This window comes from Panulirus ornatus, chromosome 24 (assembly GCF_036320965.1).
Source record: "Panulirus ornatus isolate Po-2019 chromosome 24, ASM3632096v1, whole genome shotgun sequence".
NCBI classification, from domain to species: Eukaryota; Metazoa; Arthropoda; class Malacostraca; order Decapoda; family Palinuridae; genus Panulirus; species Panulirus ornatus.
This window is the reverse complement of record NC_092247.1, coordinates 16881510-16905254: the sequence shown is the minus strand read 5'-3', so window position 1 is coordinate 16905254 and position 23745 is coordinate 16881510. Positions and strand designations below refer to the sequence as shown.

Genomic DNA, 23745 nt, shown 5'->3' with positions numbered 1-23745 from the left:
TCCTTTCTTCCCACTCACACACATATGCCTTACATCTTCGATGAAACCTTTTCACTGCTTCCAGCAGCTTACCTTACAAATCATATGCTCTTCGTACCTTCCACAGAGCATCTCTATTAACTCTATCATATGCCTTCTCCAGATCCATAAATGGTACATACAAATCCATTTGATTTTCTAAGTATTTCTCACGTACATTCTTCAAACACCTGATCCACACATCCTCTACCACTTCTGAAACCATTCTTATCTTCCCAATCTGATGCTATGTACATGTCTTCTCCTTCTCAATCAATACCCTCCTATATACTTTCCCAGGAATACTCAAGAAAATTATACCTCTGTAATTTGAACACTCGCCTTTATCCCCTTTGCCTTTGTACAGTGGCACTATGTGTGTGTATGTGTGTGTATAGATATTTTTCGTACTTGTTTGCTGTTTCCCATGTTGAGGTAGTGTGATGAACATACGAAGAAAGGCTGCCTTTGCTCATGTTCATTTTCTAGCTGTCATATACCGCTCACCAAAACCATAGTCCCATCCACAACCAGGCCCCAGAAACCTCTCTATGGTTTCCCCTGGTCACTTCACATGCCCTGGTTCAGTCCATTGATGGTACGTTGACCCCTGTATGCCACATCTTTCCAATTTACTCTCTCTCTCTCTCTCTTGCACACCTTTCATCATTTTGTGTTTACAGGTATCAATCACTCCAAACCTTTTTCTCTTCATCATTCGATCTCCAGTTTGTTCTCTCCCTTTTCTTTCTCTCCTCCACCTCTGACACATATATCCTCTTTGTCAACCTCTCCTCACTCGTTCTCTCCTTATGTCCAAGCCATTTCATCACACCCTGCTCAGCTCTCACAGCTACACTCTTCTTATTTGCTCACTTCTCTCTTACCCTTTTACCAAACTGCTTTACACCATGTATTGACCTTAAACATTTAATTTTCATTACATCCACCCTCCTCTGCACATCCTCATCTATAGGACATGCGTCACATCCATACAACATTGTTAGGACTGCTGAATCTTTAAACATAATGACCTCTCTTTCCACAAGATCCTTGTGATTCCAGAACCTTCTCCCTGTCACCTATTCTATGACTCACTTCCGATATCATGGTTCCAGGTGCTACCATGTCCACTCCCAGTTATCTAAGAGACTCCACTTCTTCCAGATTTTCTCCATTGAAACTTGTACCCCATCTAACCATATCCTGTCTCTCTCTCTCTCTCTCTCTCTCTCTCTCTCTCTCTCTCTCTCTCTCTCTCTCTCTCTCTCTCTCTCTCTCTCTCTCTCTCTCTCGTTCTAGATTTATTACTTTGCTTTTTCATTTTGCCTTCAACTTCCTTGTTTCATAAAATCCTGAACTTATTCAACAACTTCTAACTTGAATCTGCTACCAGTGCTGTGTCATCAGCAAGCACTTCTCTCACACACTCTTGAAAGCAAACACCTGATTTATACATCCTCTACTTCTGAATCCACATTGTTTCTTACCAGTATGATGTTCTGTACATGCCTTCATCTCTTAATCGCCACTCTCCCATACATCTTGTTAGGTATGCTCAACAAACTTATACCTCTTTAGTTTGAACACTCACCTTTGTCCCCCGTTTCTTTATTCAGGGACACTAAACATGCATTCCACCAAAATTCAGGCTTCACACCATGATCCATACACACTGAAAATCCTAACTAACCAGTGAACAACACAGTTACCCACTTTCTTAAGAAATGCAACTGAAATACTATCCACTACAAGCCCAGCTGTCTTGCCACATTTTATCTTAAGCAAGACTATCACCACCTCTTCTCTCTTCACTAAACTGCTTTCCATGACTTTCTCACTTAGCATATCTCCATGACCCAGATACCTTATAACTGCCACCCTATCATCAAACTCATTCAGCAAAATGCTTGCTTCGTCTCCTCCTCACCTCAACACTATCTCCTTCCCTGTTTGCCACTTTCACTCATGTCCCCATTTGTTTTCTTCTTTTTTCACTCTAGTAACCTTCCAAAACATCTTATTCTCCTAGAAGTTTATTGATAACTTTTTTTTTTTGCTTTGTCGCTGTCTCCCGCGTTTGCGAGGTAGCGCAAGGAAACAGACGAAAGAAATGGCCCAACCCACCCCCATACACATGTATATACATACGTCCACACACGCAAATATACATACCTACACAGCTTTCCATGGTTTACCCCAGACGCTTCACATGCCTTGATTCAATCCACTGACAGCACGTCAACCCCGGTATACCACATCGCTCCAATTCACTCTATTCCTTGCCCTCCTTTCACCCTCCTGCATGTTCAGGCCCCGATCACACAAAATCTTTTTCACTCCATCTTTCCACCTCCAATTTGGTCTCCCTCTTCTCCTCGTTCCCTCCACCTCCGACACATATATTCTCTTGGTCAATCTTTCCTCACTCATTCTCTCCATGTGCCCGAACCATTTCAAAACACCCTCTTCTGCTCTCTCAACCACGCTCTTTTTATTTCCACACATCTCTCTTACCCTTACGTTACTTACTCGATCAAACCACCTCACACCACACATTGTCCTCAATTCTCATTTGCCCTCTTTTTCAGTTCTTATACCTTCCTTGTGACCTCCTGCCACTTTCTCTTATACATCTCCCAATCATTTGTACCCCTTCCCTGTAAGTACCACCAATATACCTCTCTTTTGTCTTGCATTAGAACTTTACTTTGTTATCCCACTACTCACTATCCTTTCTCAACTTCCCACCCAGCCTTATGCATGCTATATCTTTCTCTTGTACAAACCAGAAGTGCTTCCCTAATACCTACCATTTCTCACCCACTCTTCTAGCTTCATTAACTCTTCACTTCTGCCATTCTACATTCTGTTAGTAGTATTTCTTCACTGAAGTCTCCTTTCCAAGCTCACATTCAATATTTTCTTAATCGCCCATATCATTTCCTTCTTTCTAGAAAACCTCTACAAACCTTCAGCCTTTCCTCCACCAGGTAATGACTAGACGTCCCAGCACTTGCCCTTCTCAGTATATTTACATCCACAAGCATCTCTTTTGCACACCTAACAATTGATATGTAATCCAATATGTAATCCAATAATGCCCACTGGCCATGTTTCCTACTCACACACATATATTTGGTTTTAAACCTGGTGTTCCCAATCACCAGCCCTTTTTAAGCATACAGCTCCACAAGCTGTTCACCACTTCCTTTCACTTTACTGAATGTCCCATACCCCCATTTATTCCCTCAACTGCCACAGTATTCACCTTTGCATTTAAATCACCCATCATTAGAAGCTGGTCTCTTGCATCAAAACTGATGATACACTCGTTCAACTGCTACCTGTCTCTTATCTTTTTACTCATGGCCAGGTACATGAGCAATGATAATCACTCATTTTTCACAATCTATTATCATTTTTACCCACTATGCAATAAGAATTAAAGTGGTGATAATGATATTCATAATAATAATGATAACATTAAAATAAGCATGTTAAAGGGAGACTTATGGAAGTGAATTTGCAGAGAGGCAAAGCTAGTGGGAAGCGTAATAATTTCATGGTAGAGGCAAGGGTGAAAACTAATAGAGGTTTTCAGAAGAGGAATTGGTGTGGGTAAGAAGAGGGTGGTGAAAGAAAGTGAGCTTGGAATAGAGACTTGCATGAAAATATGCAAAGAGAGATTCAGTGTAGAACAGAAAAAGGTGAAAGTAAACATAAAAAAGTGGGAATGGATGAGGAATGGGAGATATGTATTTAGAAATCAGTGCTGGCTTTTACAAGAGAAGTGTGTGGAATGCAGAAGGGGAGAGGTAGCAGTTGAGAAAGAGTAGCGAGTGGTGGGATGATGAAGAAAAGTTGCTAGTTAAAGAAAAAAGAGAGGTGTTTAGGCATTGCTCACAGGGAGGGAGTGCAAGTGATTGGAAGATGTATAAGAGAAAGCATCAGGAGGTCAAGAGGAAGATGCAGGGGTTAGATAAAGGGCAAATGAGAGTTGGGATGAATGAGCATTAGTAGACGTAGGGAGAATAAGATGTTTTGAAAGGTTAATAGCATAAGAAATACTACAAGAGAACAAATGGGAATGTCGGTAAAGGGGGTAGATGGAAAAGATGTTTGGGTCAGGGAGATTTGCAAAGTGAGAGAGTCAAAGCAAGTGGTTTGATAAAATGAGGGATGGAGAAAACCTTGTATACAATGAAATGTGGCAAGTGGCTAGAGTGGCTGGTATTGCTGATGAATTTCTTAAAAAATGAGGTGACAGTATTCTTTATTGGTTAGCTAGGCTTTTGTAACTATGGATCAAGGTGAAATGCCTTACTTTGGGTGGAATGCATGTATAGTGCCATTGCATAAAAGTAATTGGGACAGAGGTGTGTTAGAATTGTAGAGGTATCAGTGTTTTGACTATACCTGGTGAGTTGTATTGGGGAGTGGGGATTGAAAGGATGGTGGCCTGTACAGAACATCAGATTGCAGAAGAACAGTGCAGTTTCAGGGGTAGTAGAGGGTGTAGATCAGGTGTTTGCTTTGAAGAATGTTTGTGAGAAATACATAGAGAAACAGAAGGATTTGTATATGGCATTTATGGATATGGAGAAAGCACATGATAAGGTTGATAGAGATCTTTGTGGAAGGTGCTATGAATATGTGGTGTGGGACAAAAGCAATTAGAAGCAGTTAAGAGTTTTTATCAAGAAGCCAAGATGTGTATGTGAGTGGATAGAGTGGAGGGTGAATGGCCCCATGTAAAGGTGGGTTTGCTGTAGTGGTGTGTGATGTCTGTAAGGCTGTTTAATCAGTTATGGATTGATGACGAAAGTGAATACAAGGGTCATGGAGGGAGTAGTAGGTATGCAGTTTCCTAGGGTAGGGGCCTGAGAGATGAATCAGTTGTTTGCTGATGCTATAGCACTCATGACAATTTCAAGTGAGAAACTGCAGAAGTTGGTGTCTGAGTTTGGGAGAATGTGTGAAAAATGAAAATTGAGAGTAAATGTGAATGAAAATAGCAAAAAGAGACAGGTTAGTTGGAGTGTAAGTTTGAGTGAAAGTTGGGGTGTGAGTTTGAATGGTAAATACTAGATTTTCATACACATCTTTATGCCTGGATGAATCAACTCTATTTCTTATCATACTTGTAGTATCACTCTGAATCTCATTTGCTGTTGTATGATACGTACACAGGTCCTCCAACTCCTAAAATGGCCCTCCCATGTTTTTTCTTACCAAGCTTTAAGGGGCTCTACACTTATATCATGGAATAATTGCTACATCCATTCAGTCCTTTGGCACATAATTTCACGCTGGGCTTGAGTACTTGCTGCATGAAGATGTTCATACGGTACCTCTTCTAACATTGTTTTTCTTGTTACTTAGTTCAATTTTGTCATATATCTGAACTGCAATTTCTTATCACAGCTCTTAGTTATTACTCATTTTACTTTTAACTTGTTCTGTTATTGTCCTACCTTCCTACCCTTAGACCTATTGTAGATTTTTGATACTTAGTAACTATGCAGAGAAGTCCATCCATCTTCTATATGCATCTGGCTTCAGTAGTAATCTGCCGTCCCATCCATATCGCTGACTTTTTCCTTGTATATTCCAGTACACTTCAGCGTTATTTTAAAGGTTTTCCAGTAAAATCACTGTATGCATGAAAGTCAGTTTTATTCTCTGAGCCTCATCTTCCTTGTTTTTCCTCTTTGTTTTCAGCCCTTTTATTGTTTACTTTGCATTATGATATTTTTTCTTTGGTTGACCTGTAACTTAACCATTAATTCCTTCGTGTTTCATCTTTCCCTATTATGCCTCAATTCTCTTTGATCAGTCTCTTCTTTTCCTCATTCCATCATGCCTTTTCCTTAACTCTGTATTGCAGTGACTTGCTCTTTCAGATTACTGACAGCCTAAATAAACTTGTCATTAAGACATGGTGCTAGAGTTGCCCACTACCTGTGACGTGCTAAGGGTGAGGCAGTAAAGGCTTTTGCTTAGTCATCCCCTTGAGGGAGTTCCTGGAGGGGAATGGATAGATAGATAGATGTTGAGTCGTATATCAGTTTGAAATGGTTTTTTATAATATAATTTGACATACTCTTATGTTATCATTCCATTACCACAATATGATTGCAGTCATGAAATTCATTTCAGGCCAGCATTGATGCTCGAACTCGTCATCTAGTAAAAGGGTTAAATAACTACTTGACCGAGACAGGACGCATACAAAAGCTTAAAGACCTATGCAACCACCTCAGACAATACCCGCAGGCTAAAGGAGTTGCTGTTAAGGTAGGAGAACTTGAAATATGTACACTTTGTTACATTGTATTTGAATATGTATATCATCATTATACAACTCTAGGAACCCATCTTTGAGACTTCTGCAGCTTTGAGACTGCACTTTACTCAAGGTAAGGGAAATGATGGAATTCTTTAGAGCAACAAAGACGTGAGTGAAAAGACACCTTTAGCTAAGCTCTGTCATTGAGAGTTAAGCCTCATCATAGAACTTCTATTCCAATGGAGTCTGCATTTCTCTGCTATAGGAAGTAGCACAGCCTTGGGGTGCAGGAACCTCTGGAAAGATATCCTGGGTAACACAAGGACACTTTCTTAGAAAAAGGTCCTGGGATAATCATAAATGAATAAGTGAATAAATGTATTTTCTCTTTTCATTCTTGTTTGCCATTTCCCATGTAATAAGGTAGCATCAGAAATGGATAAAGAATGGCCTCATTTGCTCACATTCATTCTTTGGCTGTCTTTGGCTGAGGATATTTATATATACTGAGGATATTGCACCCATCAGAAACCATACTCTCCAGACATGCTCAAGTCACACACTCTCCCTTACACTCTGATCATCACATCATTACATCACTACAAACACCACTTCAGCACATCTCAATACCCTTCATGCACACACAGAATCCCAACACTTTATGACCTGTGGCACTAAGTGGTGGATGTTTTCAGCTTCCTGAAAGCTGCAGGAGCCTTGTATGGAAGGGAAGGACTCCTGGCTGGAAATTAAGTGCATAAGTATCCCTGGGGATAGTGGAGAACAATACGTAAAGGGAACAAAATGGGGGACTGGAAACCCTTCCTTCCTTGTATGTTGATTCCCAGAAGATGGAACAGAAGTAGGAGCAAAGCAGGGAGTGCTTATCCTCCTCAAAGGCTCAGGCTAGGATGTATGAATGTGTGTAGGGTAACCAAGATGAGAAGAAGGGAGAGATAGGTATAGTGTTATGTTTATGAAGAGGAATCTTAGTGATCTAGCTCAGAGTAGAACTAGCTAAAGGGGAAGGGGAAGAATGATTTGTGAATGTTTTATGAGTGAAGTCAGGTTTGTGTGAGGGCAAGAGCTGAGGAAGGAGCAGCACTGCTGATGATGGAGGAGTTATGAGAATGTTTGAAAGATTGTAAGCATCCGAGCACCGGATTTATGAGTAAAGTTGAAAGTGAATTATGAGAATTGGATGACTATTTGTGCTGCACCTAAAGATAAGAGGACTGAGGAAGAGAGGTGAGTGCATTAGGAGGAGCTGAGTGGATGTGCCACATTACTCAGGTAAAGAAAAGTTTATCATTATTTTGGGAAGGTGATGAAGTTGATGATGATTAATTTTTACTCAAGTGTAGGTCACTGAAACAGTGAAATAGATGCACATTTATTTTTTTTCTTTTGAAGGGTTAAAAGGGATATAATAACGGTTAGAATATAGTAATCATCATTACTTTTGAGTAAGTTTATTGTATACTGTATAGCCCAAAGGGAGGGCTAGTGTCCTGTAGTCTCCCCTTTGGATATATCCCCATGCATAAGTATTCATAGATAAGTAGGAGTGATGGAAAGAGGGCATTTCGGGATATAAACTAATTGATCAGTGGGCAAAGGAGAGGCTCTTAGATGTGAATGTGCTGAGAGGGGCGGCAGGTTGGATGTCTAATCATTGCCTCGTGAAGGCAAGGTTTAAGTTTGCAGAGGCTACAGGGAAAGAGGAACTTACGTGGGTGGGAAAAGGTTGATAAAAATGAGTTAGCATGGAAAAGAGGCATGTGTAGAGAGATACCAGGAGAGAATGAATGTAGAATGGCAGAAGGTAAGAGTACATGAAGTTAAGGGAGTGGGTGAGGATAGGAGGTATTTATGGAAGCAATACTTACATGTGCAAGGGAAGTGTGTGACAAGTTGAAGGTGGAATATGGACAGGTGAAGAGGTTAGTGAGTAGTGTGATGAGCAAATTAAGTTCCTAGTGAAGGAAAAACAGAGGTGTATGGGCATTCTTTACAGGGAAGGAGTGAAAATGATTGGTAGATGTACAAGAGAAAGCAACAGAAGGTTAAGTAGAAGGTAGAGGGGCTGAAAAGAAAGGGCATATGAAAGTTGGGGTGAGTATCAGCAAACCTCAGGGAGAATAAGAAAGGTTTTGGAAGGAAGTTAATAGGGTGAGGAAAACAAGAGAACATATGGGATTTATTAGTGAAAGAGGAAATGGGAAAGTGATTGCAGGTAGAAATGAGGTGAAGAGGAGATTAAGTGAGTAGTTTGCAAGCATTTTTTATTTTGTTCAGTGATTAGGTGATAGCTGTGGGTGTTTTGGATAAGGGAATATGCAAAGTAAGAGAAGTTTCACCACCTCTTCTTGCCTTGCGTAAGATGAAATTTGGCAGGGCAGTTAAAGTGGATGTGTTTGTAGAAGAATTTCTTAAAAAAAGGGAGTGATTATGTTTTTGACTAGTTATTTGGGTTTCCATTGTATATTGCCTAAGGATTTGCAGATGCCTGCATAATGCCGCTGTATAAAAGCAAGTGGACCAAAAGTGAATTTTCAAATTACAGAGGTATAAGCTTTAGTGTGCCTGGTAAGTTGTACAGAAGAGTGATTATTCAGAGGGTGGTGGAATGTGCAGAGCATCAGACTAGGGAGGAACAATGTGGTTCAGGAGTGGAAGAGGATGTATGGATCAGGTATTGCTTTGAAGAATGTGTGTAAGAAATACTAAGAGAAACAGAACGACTGGTATGTGGTGTTTATGGTTGTGGAGGAAGCATATCATGGGTTTGATAGAGGTGTTTTATGGAAGATGTTACAAATATGTGGTGTGGAAGGAAAACTGCGAGAAGCAGTTATTTTTTTTATGGTGAGAGTAAGGTGTGTGTGCCTGTAGAAAGAGAAGAGGATGAGTGGTTCCAGGCTAATGTGGATCTGCAGCAGGGATGTATGACGTCAGAATTGCTGTTTAACTTGTTCATGGATGGGCTGGTGAGGCAGGTAAATGCAAAGGTCTTAGAGAGAGCTGCAGGTATGCAGTATGTGCGAGATGATGGAGCTGAAGAAGCGAGTCAGTTGTTGTTCGTTGAAGAAAGAAGTTGAAATTGCAGAAGCTGACATTTGAATTTGGGAAACTTTGTATAAGAGAAAGTCAGATTAAATGTGAGTAAAAGCAAGGTTATTAGGTTTGTTATGGAAGAGAAACAGCCTGAGGACAAAGATGGGTATGTTTGATGGTATAGTAATCTCTTTGATGGTGTATAAATGTGAGGCATAGGCTATAAACATAAATGTAAAGAAGAGGATGGATATGTTGGAAATTAAATGTTTGAGGAAAGCATGTGGTGTGATAAGGGTTGGTCAGATAAAAAATGATAGGAAAAGAGAGAGGTGCATTAGTAAAATGAGAGAAATTAAGTAGGTTTACTGAAATGGTTTAGAAACATAGAGATACTGAGTGAAGAGAGGGTGACTAATAGGATGTACATGTTTGAAGTGGAGGGAACAAGGAAAATAGGGAAAACAAGGAGGTGAAAGAATGGAGTGAAAGATGCTTTGAATGTTTGGAGCCTGAACATTCTGGAGGGTGTGAGGCATGCAGGGGACAAAATGAATCAGTGATGTGGTATACAGGGGACAATATGCTGTCATTGGACTGAACCAGGGCACATGATGGTGTTAAGGAAAATCATGGAAGGTCTCTGGGGCATGGTTGTCGGAGTGGGCTTTGTTTACAGTGCATTATACTTGACAGCTAGAGAGTGGATGTGAGCAAATGAGGCCATTTCTTCCTCAGTTCCTGGTGCTACTTTGCAATTGCAGAAATTAGTTTTTTATAGTGAATGACATATTATAAGCAAAACATGAAAACATGCCCTAATCCAGTGAAAGAAAAAAGTAAAAGGAAAAGAAATGAGAAATGAATCAGGGTTCTTCAGGTGTTTGTAGAGCTGACTCTTAAAGTAAGAAAAGTTGTGTGAAGAGTAGAAGATAAAAGGTTATATGTAGAAAAAAAAAAAAAAGACAAAAGAAGGAAGAGAATTCTGTATCTTAGTTATTCAAAGGAAGGAGAAGGTATCATAACAGCCAAACCTCAAGTGGCCAGACTCCACATAAAAAACTGGGGGAAGCAGCACCCAAAAATGTGCCATGAGTCCAATCCTTGGGGGCTGGGACACATGCAGACATCTCACAAGAACCATAGCCAAAATAATTTCTGTATGATATCTGTATAAAAGGCCTTATTTGCTGATATCCACTCTCCAGCTATCATATGCAGTGCACCAAAACCACAGCCCCTTATGTAAAACCAGGCCATGAAGACCTTTCCTTAACTACATCATATTCCCTGGCTCAGCTCATTGACAGCACATCATTGCTTATATACCACATTATTCCAGTTTATCCCATGCACACCATACCTTCATGTTCATGCTACAAGGTATCAGAATCTTTATTCCATCTTTCCATCTCCAATTTAGTCTCTCCCCTTTCCTTATTCTCTCCACTTCTGACACATATACCCTTTCTGTCAACCACTCCTTGCTCATTCTCTCCATATGGCCAAACCATTTCAGCACACCCTCATCTGCTTTCTTAACCATGCTGTTCCTGTTACCACACCCACCTCTTATGCTTTCATTCCATACTAATCAACCCTTTTCACACCACATATTGCCCTTAGACATTCCAGAACATTCACCCTCCTCCATACGTTCTCATAAAGATTGTGCACTTCACATTCTTTCACCATTGGGTCTACGAAGGAATACAATGCAATACAAAGGAATTCAAACAGTAACAGACCATTTTGTCATGCTTAGGCTGTTTATGATAGTGGAAGATATCAGAGACTTACAGATGAGTGTGGTAAAAGTTAGAAGGCACACAAATAATTCAGAGAGAATAACCTGCAAACTTTCTGTGTGACTAAGGAGGCACAAGTAATGTAAGTCATGGACTTGAAGCAAAACATTTATCATCTGTTTTTAAATGTGCTTATAGTACTGCTTTCAACCACTTGAGATTTTGATAAATCATTCCATATGTTAACAGTTCTGGTGAAGAAGATGTACTTCGCTTCAAGTTAAAACGTTTGCACACGAGTTTGCATATTAGTACAAGTAAAATCAGATGAATTAAGACTTAGGTAACTTGTAAAATCAGTCAGAGCGGTTGATAATTTTGAATACTTGTATCAGATCACCTCCCAACCCTTTTTTTTTCTATGCTAATAAGGTCAAGTTATGTAGTTGGCTCTAGTAGAATTTGCATCTCACTTGGAATTCTCTTGGTTGCTCAACACTGCACTCTGTCCATTCTATCTGTACCTTTTTCCAGGTAAGATGACCAGAACCGAACACAATATATTAGATGGGGATGAATCAGTGAATTGTGAAGGGTAAGGATCATATCCCTAGTTTTGAATATATGGATCCAAGAAACTGTTTGTTCTTTTCACTACCTCTGTGCACTGCTTACTTGGTTTTATGCCCAAGTCTTTTTTGTTGTTTACTTTTTTGTATAAGTTTCTTAGTCTCTCAACACAATTTACATGCTCACTCTATTTTTTTGTGTGTTGGAGGTTCCAGTCACACATCAAGGCTAGGCCTTGGTTGAAATAGAGAGGATTTTAAAGAGGAAAAGCAGAGATGAAGGAAAGTATTTATAGATTTTAGAGGATGTGAAAAACCTGTTTTTTAAATGTGCCTGGTGATAGTTATTGGGTAGTACATGAGAAGGTAGTGTTCCAAAGCTATGAGGTGTAGGGAATGAAACAGTTATCAAAATGGTCCACCTTTGAGATACCAACAGCCATACAGTAATCATTTGATGCAGTAGCTCACTGAGTATTGGTTTGTTAAGCTTGTTGTGGGGGCACACAAACAGCCAGCTTGGGAGCAAAAACTAAAGTAATGCTATAGAAGAGGGAAAGTGAACTGACATTGTGGCAGAGGGCAAGAGGGTCAAGTTTGGAAGTTTGGAAGATAACCTTGGAGTGTTTATAAGTCAGACCTCTTTCAACTCTGTCAAGTAAGGATGCAGAGCCAGAAACACCCCAAATGTGAGAACAGTAATTGATACTAGGATGAATCATTCTTTTGATAAATGGAGCACCTGTTCTGAAGAAAAGAAGTTTCAACATCTAAATAGGACACCCAGTTTCTTAGAGGCAGGCTTTATTTCCATAATGTGGGGTTTCCAAGAAAGAGTGGATGTTACAGTAATACCAGGTATGTTCATTGATTCAAGAGGTGGAATTACAGAAATGTCAAAGGGGAGACAAGAGTTGTGAGGATTTTTCCATAGAGAGTTGGGAAAAAAACTGGGTCATGGAGGCATTAAATTTAACTAGATTTCATCGACCCCACTGAGATATTGTGTCCAAGTCTGAGTTTATTGAGGAAGCTTTGTCAAGATGAGATGCAGATCGAGTGAGAGAAGAAGGAGCAGAATTGAAGGATATAGACAAAGGCAGTGTTGAGTCATTAGCATGCGAGTTCATTTGGTTATTTGTGGAAGAAAAGAAATTTTTGAAAAATAGTGAAGGGAATAGGATGAATCTTGAGGGACGCTGCTGTTGATGGAGAAAGGGGGAGGATGCTGACCCATCAACTACTGCAGAGATAGATCAGCCAGAGAAGAAGCTAGATATGAAGGAGCAGTGTGAGGTAGGGAAGCCAAAAGAAGGGAGGTAAGAGATGAGACCCCAATGCCACACCCTGTCAAAAGCTTTAGATATGTCAGGGGCAACTACACATGACTCCAAAATCTTCCAGGGATGATGACCAGACATTAGTAAAATAGGAAAGAATGTCACCAGTAGATCTTTCTTTATGGAAGCCATACTGGTGATCAGAGAGGAGACTCATTTTCAAAGTGTCTAAGGATATGGGAGTTTAGGAGGGATTCAAAGACTTTTGAAATAATAGACATCAAAGCAATAGGACGATAGTTAGAGGGGTCAGAATGGTCACCCTTCTTAGTGATAGGATGTATCAATGCATGTTTCCAAGAAAGGAAAGTTTTGGTTTTTAAACAGAAACAGAACAGATCAACAAGCACAAGTGCAAGTTCAGAGGCACACTCTTTCAGTTTCTGTATATGGGGTTGGATGCCATCAGAACTATAAGCCTTGCTCCTGTCTGAAGAGGAAGCACTTTTTAGATGGTCCGAAAAAAGATTATGGGGAAAGGCAAAGGATATAGGAGCATTAGGGGGTGAAGGAATGTTAGAACCATCCAAGGTAGAGATAGAGGAGAAACGGTAACCAAAGGGAGTTGCTTTGTCAACGGGAGAGACAGCTTAAGTACCATCAGAACGGAAAAGTGAAGGAAAGGTAGATTGATAGTTGTTAGAGGTGCCCTTAGCTGAAGACCAGAAAGACCTATGATGAGGAGAGGTTATTGCACTTCTTTTGAGTAAAGGAATGCTTTGCCTGATGGATGACATTCTTTCAAGAATTTTGGACAGTGATGAAAACTGATTCAGAGGAAGGAGAGTTTTTCCATGCCAGATATGCCTGATCCCTTGCCTGAATGGCTTCAGACCAGGAATGGTTGAACAATGATTTGCAAGACAAGGTCTTCTTGGAAGAAGATGGGATAAATGCTTCCATTCCTACAAGATTAACTTCTGCTATGTGTTTGATAGAGACAGGAGCATCACCAAATAAAAGACAGTAATTTACCCAAGGGAAATCAGAAAAGAAGTTACATAGATTATTGCGGTCAGCTCTGTTGAGGTGCCAGTATTTATGTTTTGAAGGGGCTGCTGAAGATGCCATTAAGATAAATGCATATATGAGATTGTGATCAGGTGAACCAACTGGGGGGTAAGATTGTGTAGGTACAGCAGGATAGACTCGAGGTGAAAAACAGTTCAAAATATTAGGAAAGTGGTCACAGCAGTCAGAAATATGGGTAGGATAGGATATGAATTCCTCTATATCACTTAGAGGTATCCCTCCCACATTGGAGGAATTCAACCATTCTTTACGGTGAACGATGAAATCTCCAAAGTAGAGGTTCTTGGCTTACAATTGAGAGGATGCCACAGTCTCATGGCAGGAGTTTAGATAGTCTTTGGTTCCAATTTCTCCTCGATCTCCATCATGGATGACTTTAATATTCCTTCACCCATTGATGCTCCTCTTACTAATCCTATGCCTCTTCCAGTAATCTCTTTTCAGACTGTCAGAAAAGTGCTCCTTTCTCTGGACACAAGCAAGGCTTAAGGTCCTGATAGCATCCATCCCTGTGTGCTGAGAGTGTGCCACTGAAATTGCACCTGTGCTTGCTCCTCTATTCCATTTCTGTATAAAAACCATAGTTTTTTCTTCTCTTTGGAAGCATGCATTGATACATCCCATCACTAAGAAGGGAGACTGTTGTTCTAACCCCTTTTACTATTGTTCTATTGCTTTGACATCTACCATTTTCAAAGTCTTTGAATCCCTCCTCAACTCCCATATCCTTAAACATCTTGAAAATCACAGTCTTCTCTATGATCACTAGTATAGCTTCTGGAAGGTGAGATCCACTGGTGATATTCTTTCCTATCTTACTAATGTCTGGTCATCATCCCTGAAAGATTTTGGAGAGTCATGTGTCATGTGTAATCACCCTTGACATTTTTAAGGCTTTTGACAAGGTGTGGCATTGGGGTCTCATCTCTAAGCTCCCCTCTTTTGGTAACCCTCCTTCACTTTGCTTCTTCGTATCTAGCTTCCTCTCTGGCCAATCTCTGTGGTTGTTGATGGATCAGCCTCTCCCCTTTTCTCCATCATATGTGTTGTCCCTCAAAGTTCTGTCTTGTCCCCTACACTTTTTCTCCTTTTATTCAACGATTTCCTCTCCATAAATTACCCTATGCACTCATATGCTGGTGATTCAACAATGCATATATCCACATCCTTCAATTGTGCTCCCTCTTCTCTCACTTGATCTGCATCTTGTCTTGACACAGCTTCCTCAATAAACTCTGACTTGGACAGGACATCTCAGTGGGGTAGACAAAATCTTAAGTTAGATGCCTCCAAGACCCAATTTCTACCGATCTCTCCATTGAAAACTCCTCACACCTCTCATCTCTCCTTTGACAGTTCTGTAATTCCTCCTCTTGACTGAATGAACATACTTGGTATTACTTTAACATCCACTCTTTCTTGGAAACCCCACATTACAGGAAGAGCTAAGTCTGCCTCTAAGAAACTGGGTGTCCTGTTTAGATGTTGAAACTTTTCTCGTGAACAGTTGCTCCATTTACCCAAGGGATTGATTTGTCCTTGTATGGAGTATTGCTCTCATATTTGGGGTCATTCCAGCTCAGTATCTTTTCTTGAGAGAGTTGAGTCAAAAGCAATTCACCTTATACAATGTCCCAAGCTAACTTCCAAACATGGCCCCGCTTGCCCTACACTGCAATGTTGGTTTACTCTTTTCTCTTCTATAGGTATTATTTTGGTTTTTGGTCCTGAGAGCTGGCTTTGTGTGTGCTCCCACCACTAGCTAGACCACACAATACTTGGCAAGCTGCTGCATCTCACGATTATTGTGTGGCCTTTGGAAACTCAAGGGTTTGTCGTTTTGATACCTGCTTCTTTCTGTACATGTTGAAGCTTTGGAACTCTTTTTGTTTTCATACCTTTTCCGATAACTATGACCTGGCACATTTCAAAAAACGGGTCTGTCACTTTCTCCAAAATATGTAAGTACTTTCCCTTGTCTTTTCTTTTTCCATTTCATAATTCCCTCTATATTCTAATTAAGGCCTGGCCTTGATGTGGACTTTTGTCCATGACTGGATCCTTCAAAATATAAAAGATATATATAAAAGTTGTAGAATTAAGAAAGCAATAGGCAAAACAGAGGAAAAGTGTAGTAGTTGGGTCACACAGTGTCAAAAAGTTTGGGGACTCAAAGGCCTTGAGGCTTGCAGTAATATGCACAAAAACCACCTTTGAACTGGAATCTTGAGTTGAGATTATAGCTGGGTATGAAAAAGGGACTAGTGAGAACATCATTAGACAACTGTGTCTCAGAGAGAAGTAAGATATTAGGAGAGGTACTAGACAGATGATGTTCAACAGAGGAGAAGTTACAAAAGAGATCATGAATGTTGGTATAGTGCAGTGTTGTCCAAACTTTTTTGCTTATTATACCCCTTGTTACCATCTACCATTAAGTACCCCCATGACTGATTAAATTCATTATTCAGAAGGACAGTGCAAATTATATCAAAAGTTTGCATAATTTGAGTGCTAGACAGTGAATTGTTATTCTGTATACTAAAGGAAAAAGACAAACGGAATAACATGAAAATGCTTGAAAATTACTAATAACTCAGTGTGAAATATGGGGTTGATGTTCACTAATGATTTTTGCCATTCTTGGTGGTAGAGAAGCTACTACAGTTTTCAGGCTTTGTTCCTGGTTTACATTTCATTTGTTTCTCTGTTTTGATTTGATGATGCTCATTGCAGAGAAAGATGCTTCACAAAGGTAGGTAAACCCAAAGAGGAGAAGGTTTTCCAAAGCCTTCCATCCTAGGTCAGGATGCTCCCATGGTACCATATGAGGATTGAGCTTTCAAATATCAGTTTCAGGCCACGGTCTGAAAACACTTGTCTGAACATACGTGTAATAGTGGTTCATGAAGGCAAGTAGGAAGCCTCTTCATATTATTTCCAGACACATGGAATGGATTTTTAACCCAGCCCAGCTGTACAGATCTATCATTTATGTCAGGAAAGCAAGATTTAAAAGCACAGAAAAGGTTGTTCAGATGTTCCTCAATAACTGCTCTCTCTCTCTCTCTCTCTCTCTCTCTCTCTCTCTCTCTCTCTCTCTCTCTCTCTCTCTCTCTCTCTCTCTCTCTCTTTTTTTTTTTTTTTTTTTTTTTTTTTTTTTTTTCCCAAAAGAAGGAACAGAGAAGAGGTCCAGGTGAGGATATTCCCTCAAAGGCCCAGTCCTCTGTTCTTAACGCTACCTCGCTATCGCGGGAAATAGCGAATAGTATGAAAAAAAAAAAAAAAAAAAAAATATATATATATATATATATATATATATATATATATTTTATTTTTTATTATTATACTTTGTCGCTGTCTCCCGCGTTTGCGAGGTAGCGCAAGGAAACAGACGAAAGAAATGGCCCAACCCACCCCCATACACATGTATATACATACGTCCACACACGCAAATATACATACCTACACAGCTTTCCATGGTTTACCCCAGACGCTTCACATGCCCCGATTCAATCCACTGACAGCACGTCAACCCCGGTATACCACATCGCTCCAATTCACTCTATTCCTTGCCCTCCTTTCACCCTCCTGCATGTTCAGGCCCCGATCACACAAAATCTTATTCACTCCACCTTTCCACCTCCAATTTGGTCTCCCTCTTCTCCTCGTTCCCTCCACCTCCGACACATATATCCTCTTGGTCAATCTTTCCTCACTCATTCTCTCCATGTGACCAAACCATTTCAAAACACCCTCTTCTGCTCTCTCAACCACGCTCTTTTTATTTCCACACATCTCTCTTACCCTTACGTTACTTACTCGATCAAACCACCTCACACCACACATTGTCCTCAAACATCTCATTTCCAGCACATCCATCCTCCTGCGCACAACTCTATCCATAGTCCACGCCTCGCAACCATACAACATTGTTGGAACCACTATTCCTTCAAACATACCCATTTTTGCTTTCCGAGATAATGTTCTCGACTTCCACACATTCTTCAAGGCTCCCAGAATTTTCGCCCCCTCCCCCACCCTATGATCCACTTCCGCTTCCATGTTTCCATCCGCTGCCAGATCCACTCCCAGATATCTAAAACACTTCACTTCCTCCAGTTTTTCTCCATTCAAACTCACCTCCCAATTGACTTGACCCTCAACCCTACTGTACCTAATAACCTTGCTCTTATTCACATTTACTCTTAACTTTCTTCTTTCACACACTTTACCAAACTCAGTCACCAGCTTCTGCAGTTTTTCACATGAATCAGCCACCAGCACTGTATATATATATATATATATATATATATATATATATATCCTAACTCCATTTTAGCATTAGATGGAAGAATAAGTTTAAGATGCAGAGATGAGCACATCAGTGGAAATTTTTCTTAGAAATTTTGGTATGATAAGGCCTTAAAATCTGATCTGGAGCTATTTTCTATTAACTACTTCTTTCATCCAGATGTACTTCCACAATAAATTCAAGCTAGTTTGCTTATTTCATTTATATTTCATAATGGATCCTCTAGTGTACTGATAGTACATTTGCAGATTACTTAAGAGCTGGTAAATGAGGGCTTCTTGCAAGATCTTATGTTTATTTACTTTGGGATGTGGTTACCATATAATCTTTAGACAGGAGATAAACATCCTACTGAGTATGTAAACTTGTGATAGCATTGGTCTGGGATGTTCATTTGGTAATGTCTGTCCACTAGTGTCACAAGTTGGAGTTATTTTTTTTTTTTTTTTTTTTATACTTTGTCGCTGTCTCCCGCGTTTGCGAGGTAGCGCTAGGAAACAGACGAAAGAAATGGCCCAACCCCCCCCCCCCCCCCATACACATGTACATACACACGTCCACACACGCAAATATACATACCTACACAGCTTTCCATGGTTTACCCCAGACGCTTCACATGCCTTGATTCAATCCACTGACAGCACGTCAACCCCTGTATACCACATGACTCCAATTCACTCTATTCCTTGCCCTCCTTTCACCCTCCTGCATGTTCAGGCCCCGATCACACAAAATCTTTTTCACTCCATCTTTCCACCTCCAATTTGGTCTCCCTCTTCTCCTCGTTCCCTCCACCTCCGACACATATATCCTCTTGGTCAATCTCTCCTCACTCATTCTCTCCATGTGCCCAAACCATTTCAAAACACCCTCTTCTGCTCTCTCAACCACGCTCTTTTTATTTCCACACATCTCTCTTACCCTTACGTTACTTACTCGATCAAACCACCTCACACCACACATTGTCCTCAAACATCTCATTTCCAGCACATCCATCCTCCTGCGCACATCTCTATCCATAGCCCACGCCTCGCAACCATACAACATTGTTGGAACCACTATTCCCTCAAACATACCCATTTTTGCTTTCCGAGATAATGTTCTCGACTTCCACACATTTTTCAAGGCTCCCAAAATTTTCGCCCCCTCCCCCACCCTATGATCCACTTCCGCTTCCATGGTTCCATCCGCTGACAGATCCACTCCCAGATATCTAAAACACTTCACTTCCTCCAGTTTTTCTCCATTCAAACTCACCTCCCAATTGACTTGACCCTCACCCCTACTGTACCTAATAACCTTGCTCTTATTCACATTTACTCTCAACTTTCTTCTTCCACACACTTTACCAAACTCAGTCACCAGCTTCTGCAGTTTCTCACATGAATCCGCCACCAGCGCTGTATCATCAGCGAACAACAACTGACTCACTTCCCAAGCTCTCTCATCCCCAACAGACTTCATACTTGCCCCTCTTTCCAGGACTCTTGCATTTACCTCCCTTACAACCCCATCCATAAACAAATTAAACAACCATGGAGACATCACACACCCCTGCCGCAAACCTACATTCACTGAGAACCAATCACTTTCCTCTCTTCCTACACGTACACATGCCTTACATCCTCGATAAAAACTTTTCACTGCTTCTAACAACTTGCCTCCAACACCATATATTCTTAATACCTTCCACAGAGCATCTCTATCAACTCTATCATATGCCTTCTCCAGATCCATAAATGCTACATACAAATCCATTTGCTTTTCTAAGTATTTCTCACATACATTCTTCAAAGCAAACACCTGATCCACACATCCTCTACCACTTCTGAAACCGCACTGCTCTTCCCCAATCTGATGCTCTGTACATGCCTTCACCCTCTCAATCAATACCCTCCCATATAATTTACCAGGAATACTCAACAAACTTATACCTCTGTAATTTGAGCACTCACTCTTATCCCCTTTGCCTTTGTACAATGGCACTATGCACGCATTCCGCCAATCCTCAGGCACCTCACCATGAGTCATACATACATTAAATAACCTTACCAACCAGTCAACAATACAGTCACCCCCTTTTTTAATAAATTCCACTGCAATACCATCCAAACCTGCTGCCTTGCCGGCTTTCATCTTCCGCAAAGCTTTTACTACCTCTTCTCTGTTTACCAAATCATTTTCCCTAACCCTCTCACTTTGCACACCACCTCGACCAAAACACCCTATATCTGCCACTCTGTCATCAGACACATTCAACAAACCTTCAAAATACTCATTCCATCTCCTTCTCACATCACCGCTACTTGTTATCACCTCCCCATTTACGCCCTTCACTGAAGTTCCCATTTGCTCCCTTGTCTTACGCACCCTATTTACCTCCTTCCAGAACATCTTTTTATTCTCCCTAAAATTTACTGATAGTCTCTCACCCCAACTCTCATTTGCCCTTTTTTTCACCTCTTGCACCTTTCTCTTGACCTCCTGTCTCTTTCTTTTATACTTCTCCCACTCAATTGCATTTTTTCCCTGCAAAAATCGTCCAAATGCCTCTCTCTTCTCTTTCACTAATACTCTTACTTCTTCATCCCACCACTCACTACCCTTTCTAAACAGCCCACCTCCCACTCTTCTCATGCCACAAGCATCTTTTGCGCAATCCATCACTGATTCCCTAAATACATCCCATTCCTCCCCCACTCCCCTTACTTCCATTGTTCTCACCTTTTTCCATTCTGTACACAGTCTCTCCTGGTACTTCCCCACACAGGTCTCCTTCCGAAGCTCACTTACTCTCACCACCTTCTTCACCCCAACATTCACTCCTCTTTTCTGAAAACCCATACTAAGCTTCACCTTAGCCTCCACAAGATAAAGTTGGAGTTATGTTTTCTTCAATACTCAACTTAACCCCAACCTTATGCATGTATATTCTTAGCTGGACCCCTTTTCTATACAGTACTTCCATGTCTTCATCTGGACTGTAAGGAAAAGCAGAGGAGTCAAGAGAAGGTCTGACAAGTTGCTAAGAAGTGTGGTGATGCTGAAAATAGAAGGAAGACAAGTATGGAAGTGTAACAGCCTTATCATTCATCGTTTCAAATGTTATTTTCAAGTTTTATGATTTTTTTAGAATTACCTTTTTAGTTGAGACATGCTATTTCAGATGGAGACATTTATAGGTGTACTGTGGCAGTAAGGAAGTTTTGTAATTTCCCCAGTTTATAGCTGTCTTTTCCATTAATCGTTGTGTGCTTTACTGACTGATGCTTGGTACTTGTTCTTATTCTTCTGCCGTTAAGTTTTATTTGGTAATCAACCAATGGCTTTAATTCAATTGGTCATTAATGTATGTCATTGAAGTGTGGGGCTTTATACCTTATACTTATACAGTATGTGATTTATCCTGTGAAAATGGGGATAGAATCAGAGATGATAGATAGATAAATGGAAAAGTAGAGTGATAGATAATGTCTTCTGAATGGGAGCTCTCTGGGATCCTATGTTATTTTAACTCTCTGCCAGGATTGACTAGCCATCATTTTTTCCTCATTTTAGAACTGTGGATGTGTAAGGGTATTTTCAATCTGTGTATTTAGATCCATAGGGCAGAGCCTGCCAAGCATATGGTCATCAGGCTTCTTTCAAAATGCCCAAACTGATATGTTCCTAAAACAAATAAGTTCCTGTTTGAACAGTAAAAACTAAAACTCTTAAGTTGTTTAAGTGTAAAAACTAAAACTCTTAAGTTGTTTAAGTGTGATGTTGACTCCATAAGAAGCAAAGATGCTAGAGCATTTGGAGCCAACAGAGATTTGTGTATGAATTGTGGTGAATTTGATGATAAGATGTCATCAGTTTAATCCAAAGTGTCATTGGAGGAAAAGGGACCTTATATTATGTTGTGATAATGCTTTTATTTATTCTGTTCATTCTTTCCTCAGAGAGGTGGCATTCAGCGGTTACTGAGAATTCTGAAGAAATCGAATAATAACACTGTGGAATATGAAGTTCGAGAGGCTTTATCCTTATTGGGTTATACGTCACCTGTTAAAGCTCAGGGTATTAGACTCTTAACAATAGATGGTGGAGGTATCAGGTAAGTAACTGGATTTTGTTAATTTCATTTTTCCTTCCTTGTCTATAGTCCAAAGCAGGTGAAGGTTACTGTAATGAAACCACCTTTTTTTCACTTTCATGTATACTGCAGATACAAGTCTGAGATGGTAGTTTGAGATAGTCAAAATAAGGACACCAGCACTTGCAGTCATCAGTCTTTACACATTTATGAGAACTTATGTTCTGTGCCATCTATACAAACATATGTTGCATACATTTGTTCTTGAAGTTGCTTCTGTGTAAATACACAGAAACAGACATGATTTAGTGTCTTCAATGTTTTTCAGCCTAATTAAGCAATGTGATTGATCATTTTGACCTTTTATTTGCATTTTGGGATGCCGTATGTGGTTCCCCACTGATTTCACTTCTCCATTAAAAATGGATATTTATATTTTTACTTTTACTACTTTTGTATTGAGAGAAGACCATGAAGTTATACATATGGTACTTATATTCCCTGAAAACAATATTGGATGGTGAAACATGTTACTTTTCTTACAGAAATGTAAAAAAAAAGAATCACAATTATTGGTAAGTTATACAACATATCCCAAAAGCATAATTATAGCTTCACTGACAGAATGTTCATTGAAATTGTGTAAGTACTGTAGATTCTGTAGCTTTATATCTAGTAGAAATTCAGCCAAAAATGTGGCGCACTTTTTGAATAACGTTGACAAAAGTTTATCCATATTACTAACAGGAATAGTGGTCAACTCATACATTTAAAGGCCTAAAGGTATTACTGAACCCCATGTAGGTGAAAATGGTGGATTTAGGAAGGGAAGTGGATGTATAGATCAGATATTTGTTTCTCAGCAGATTGCTGGGAGGGCTGTAAATAAGAGAATTATGCTGCAGTGTTGGAAGACTTATGTTAACACTTTTGCAGTGTAATTTGGATATATCCAGGCAAACATTTATACCCACTGCCTGCAGAATTCAGATTTACCCATTGGCTACTGAAAAGTTTTTCTCTACTGCGACATTTAGAAATATCCCCCTGCACTGGAGTTCCAGAAACAACTGCCAAATCCATGTGCATGCTGCTATATATGTTTTCTATATCTCTTTATCTGTCTATCTATCTATCTGGTAACTCTCTCAAGGAGGTGGCTATGGCAAAAGAGTCTCCATAACATCAGTGTTGATTCTTGAACTTAAGTGCTTCACTCTTATTAGGCCACTGGCTGAGGGCAGCTCTAGCACAGTGATTTTTAGAAGCTCCTTCCAAGTGCTCCTACCGACTACT

General features: G+C 40.1%; 1 protein-coding gene across 2 annotated transcripts in view; it reads left to right on the top strand.

Annotated features, from left to right (window-relative positions):
- Positions 1 to 23745, top strand: part of LOC139757125 (calcium-independent phospholipase A2-gamma-like) — a 174311-nt gene that overhangs the window by 72373 nt on the left and 78193 nt on the right. For both annotated transcript variants that reach the window (XM_071677226.1, XM_071677225.1), the window contains exons 4-5: positions 6181 to 6318; positions 22316 to 22470. In XM_071677226.1, coding sequence (XP_071533327.1) covers positions 6181 to 6318; positions 22316 to 22470 — 293 coding nt within the window. The remainder of the gene's footprint in view (positions 1 to 6180; positions 6319 to 22315; positions 22471 to 23745) is intronic.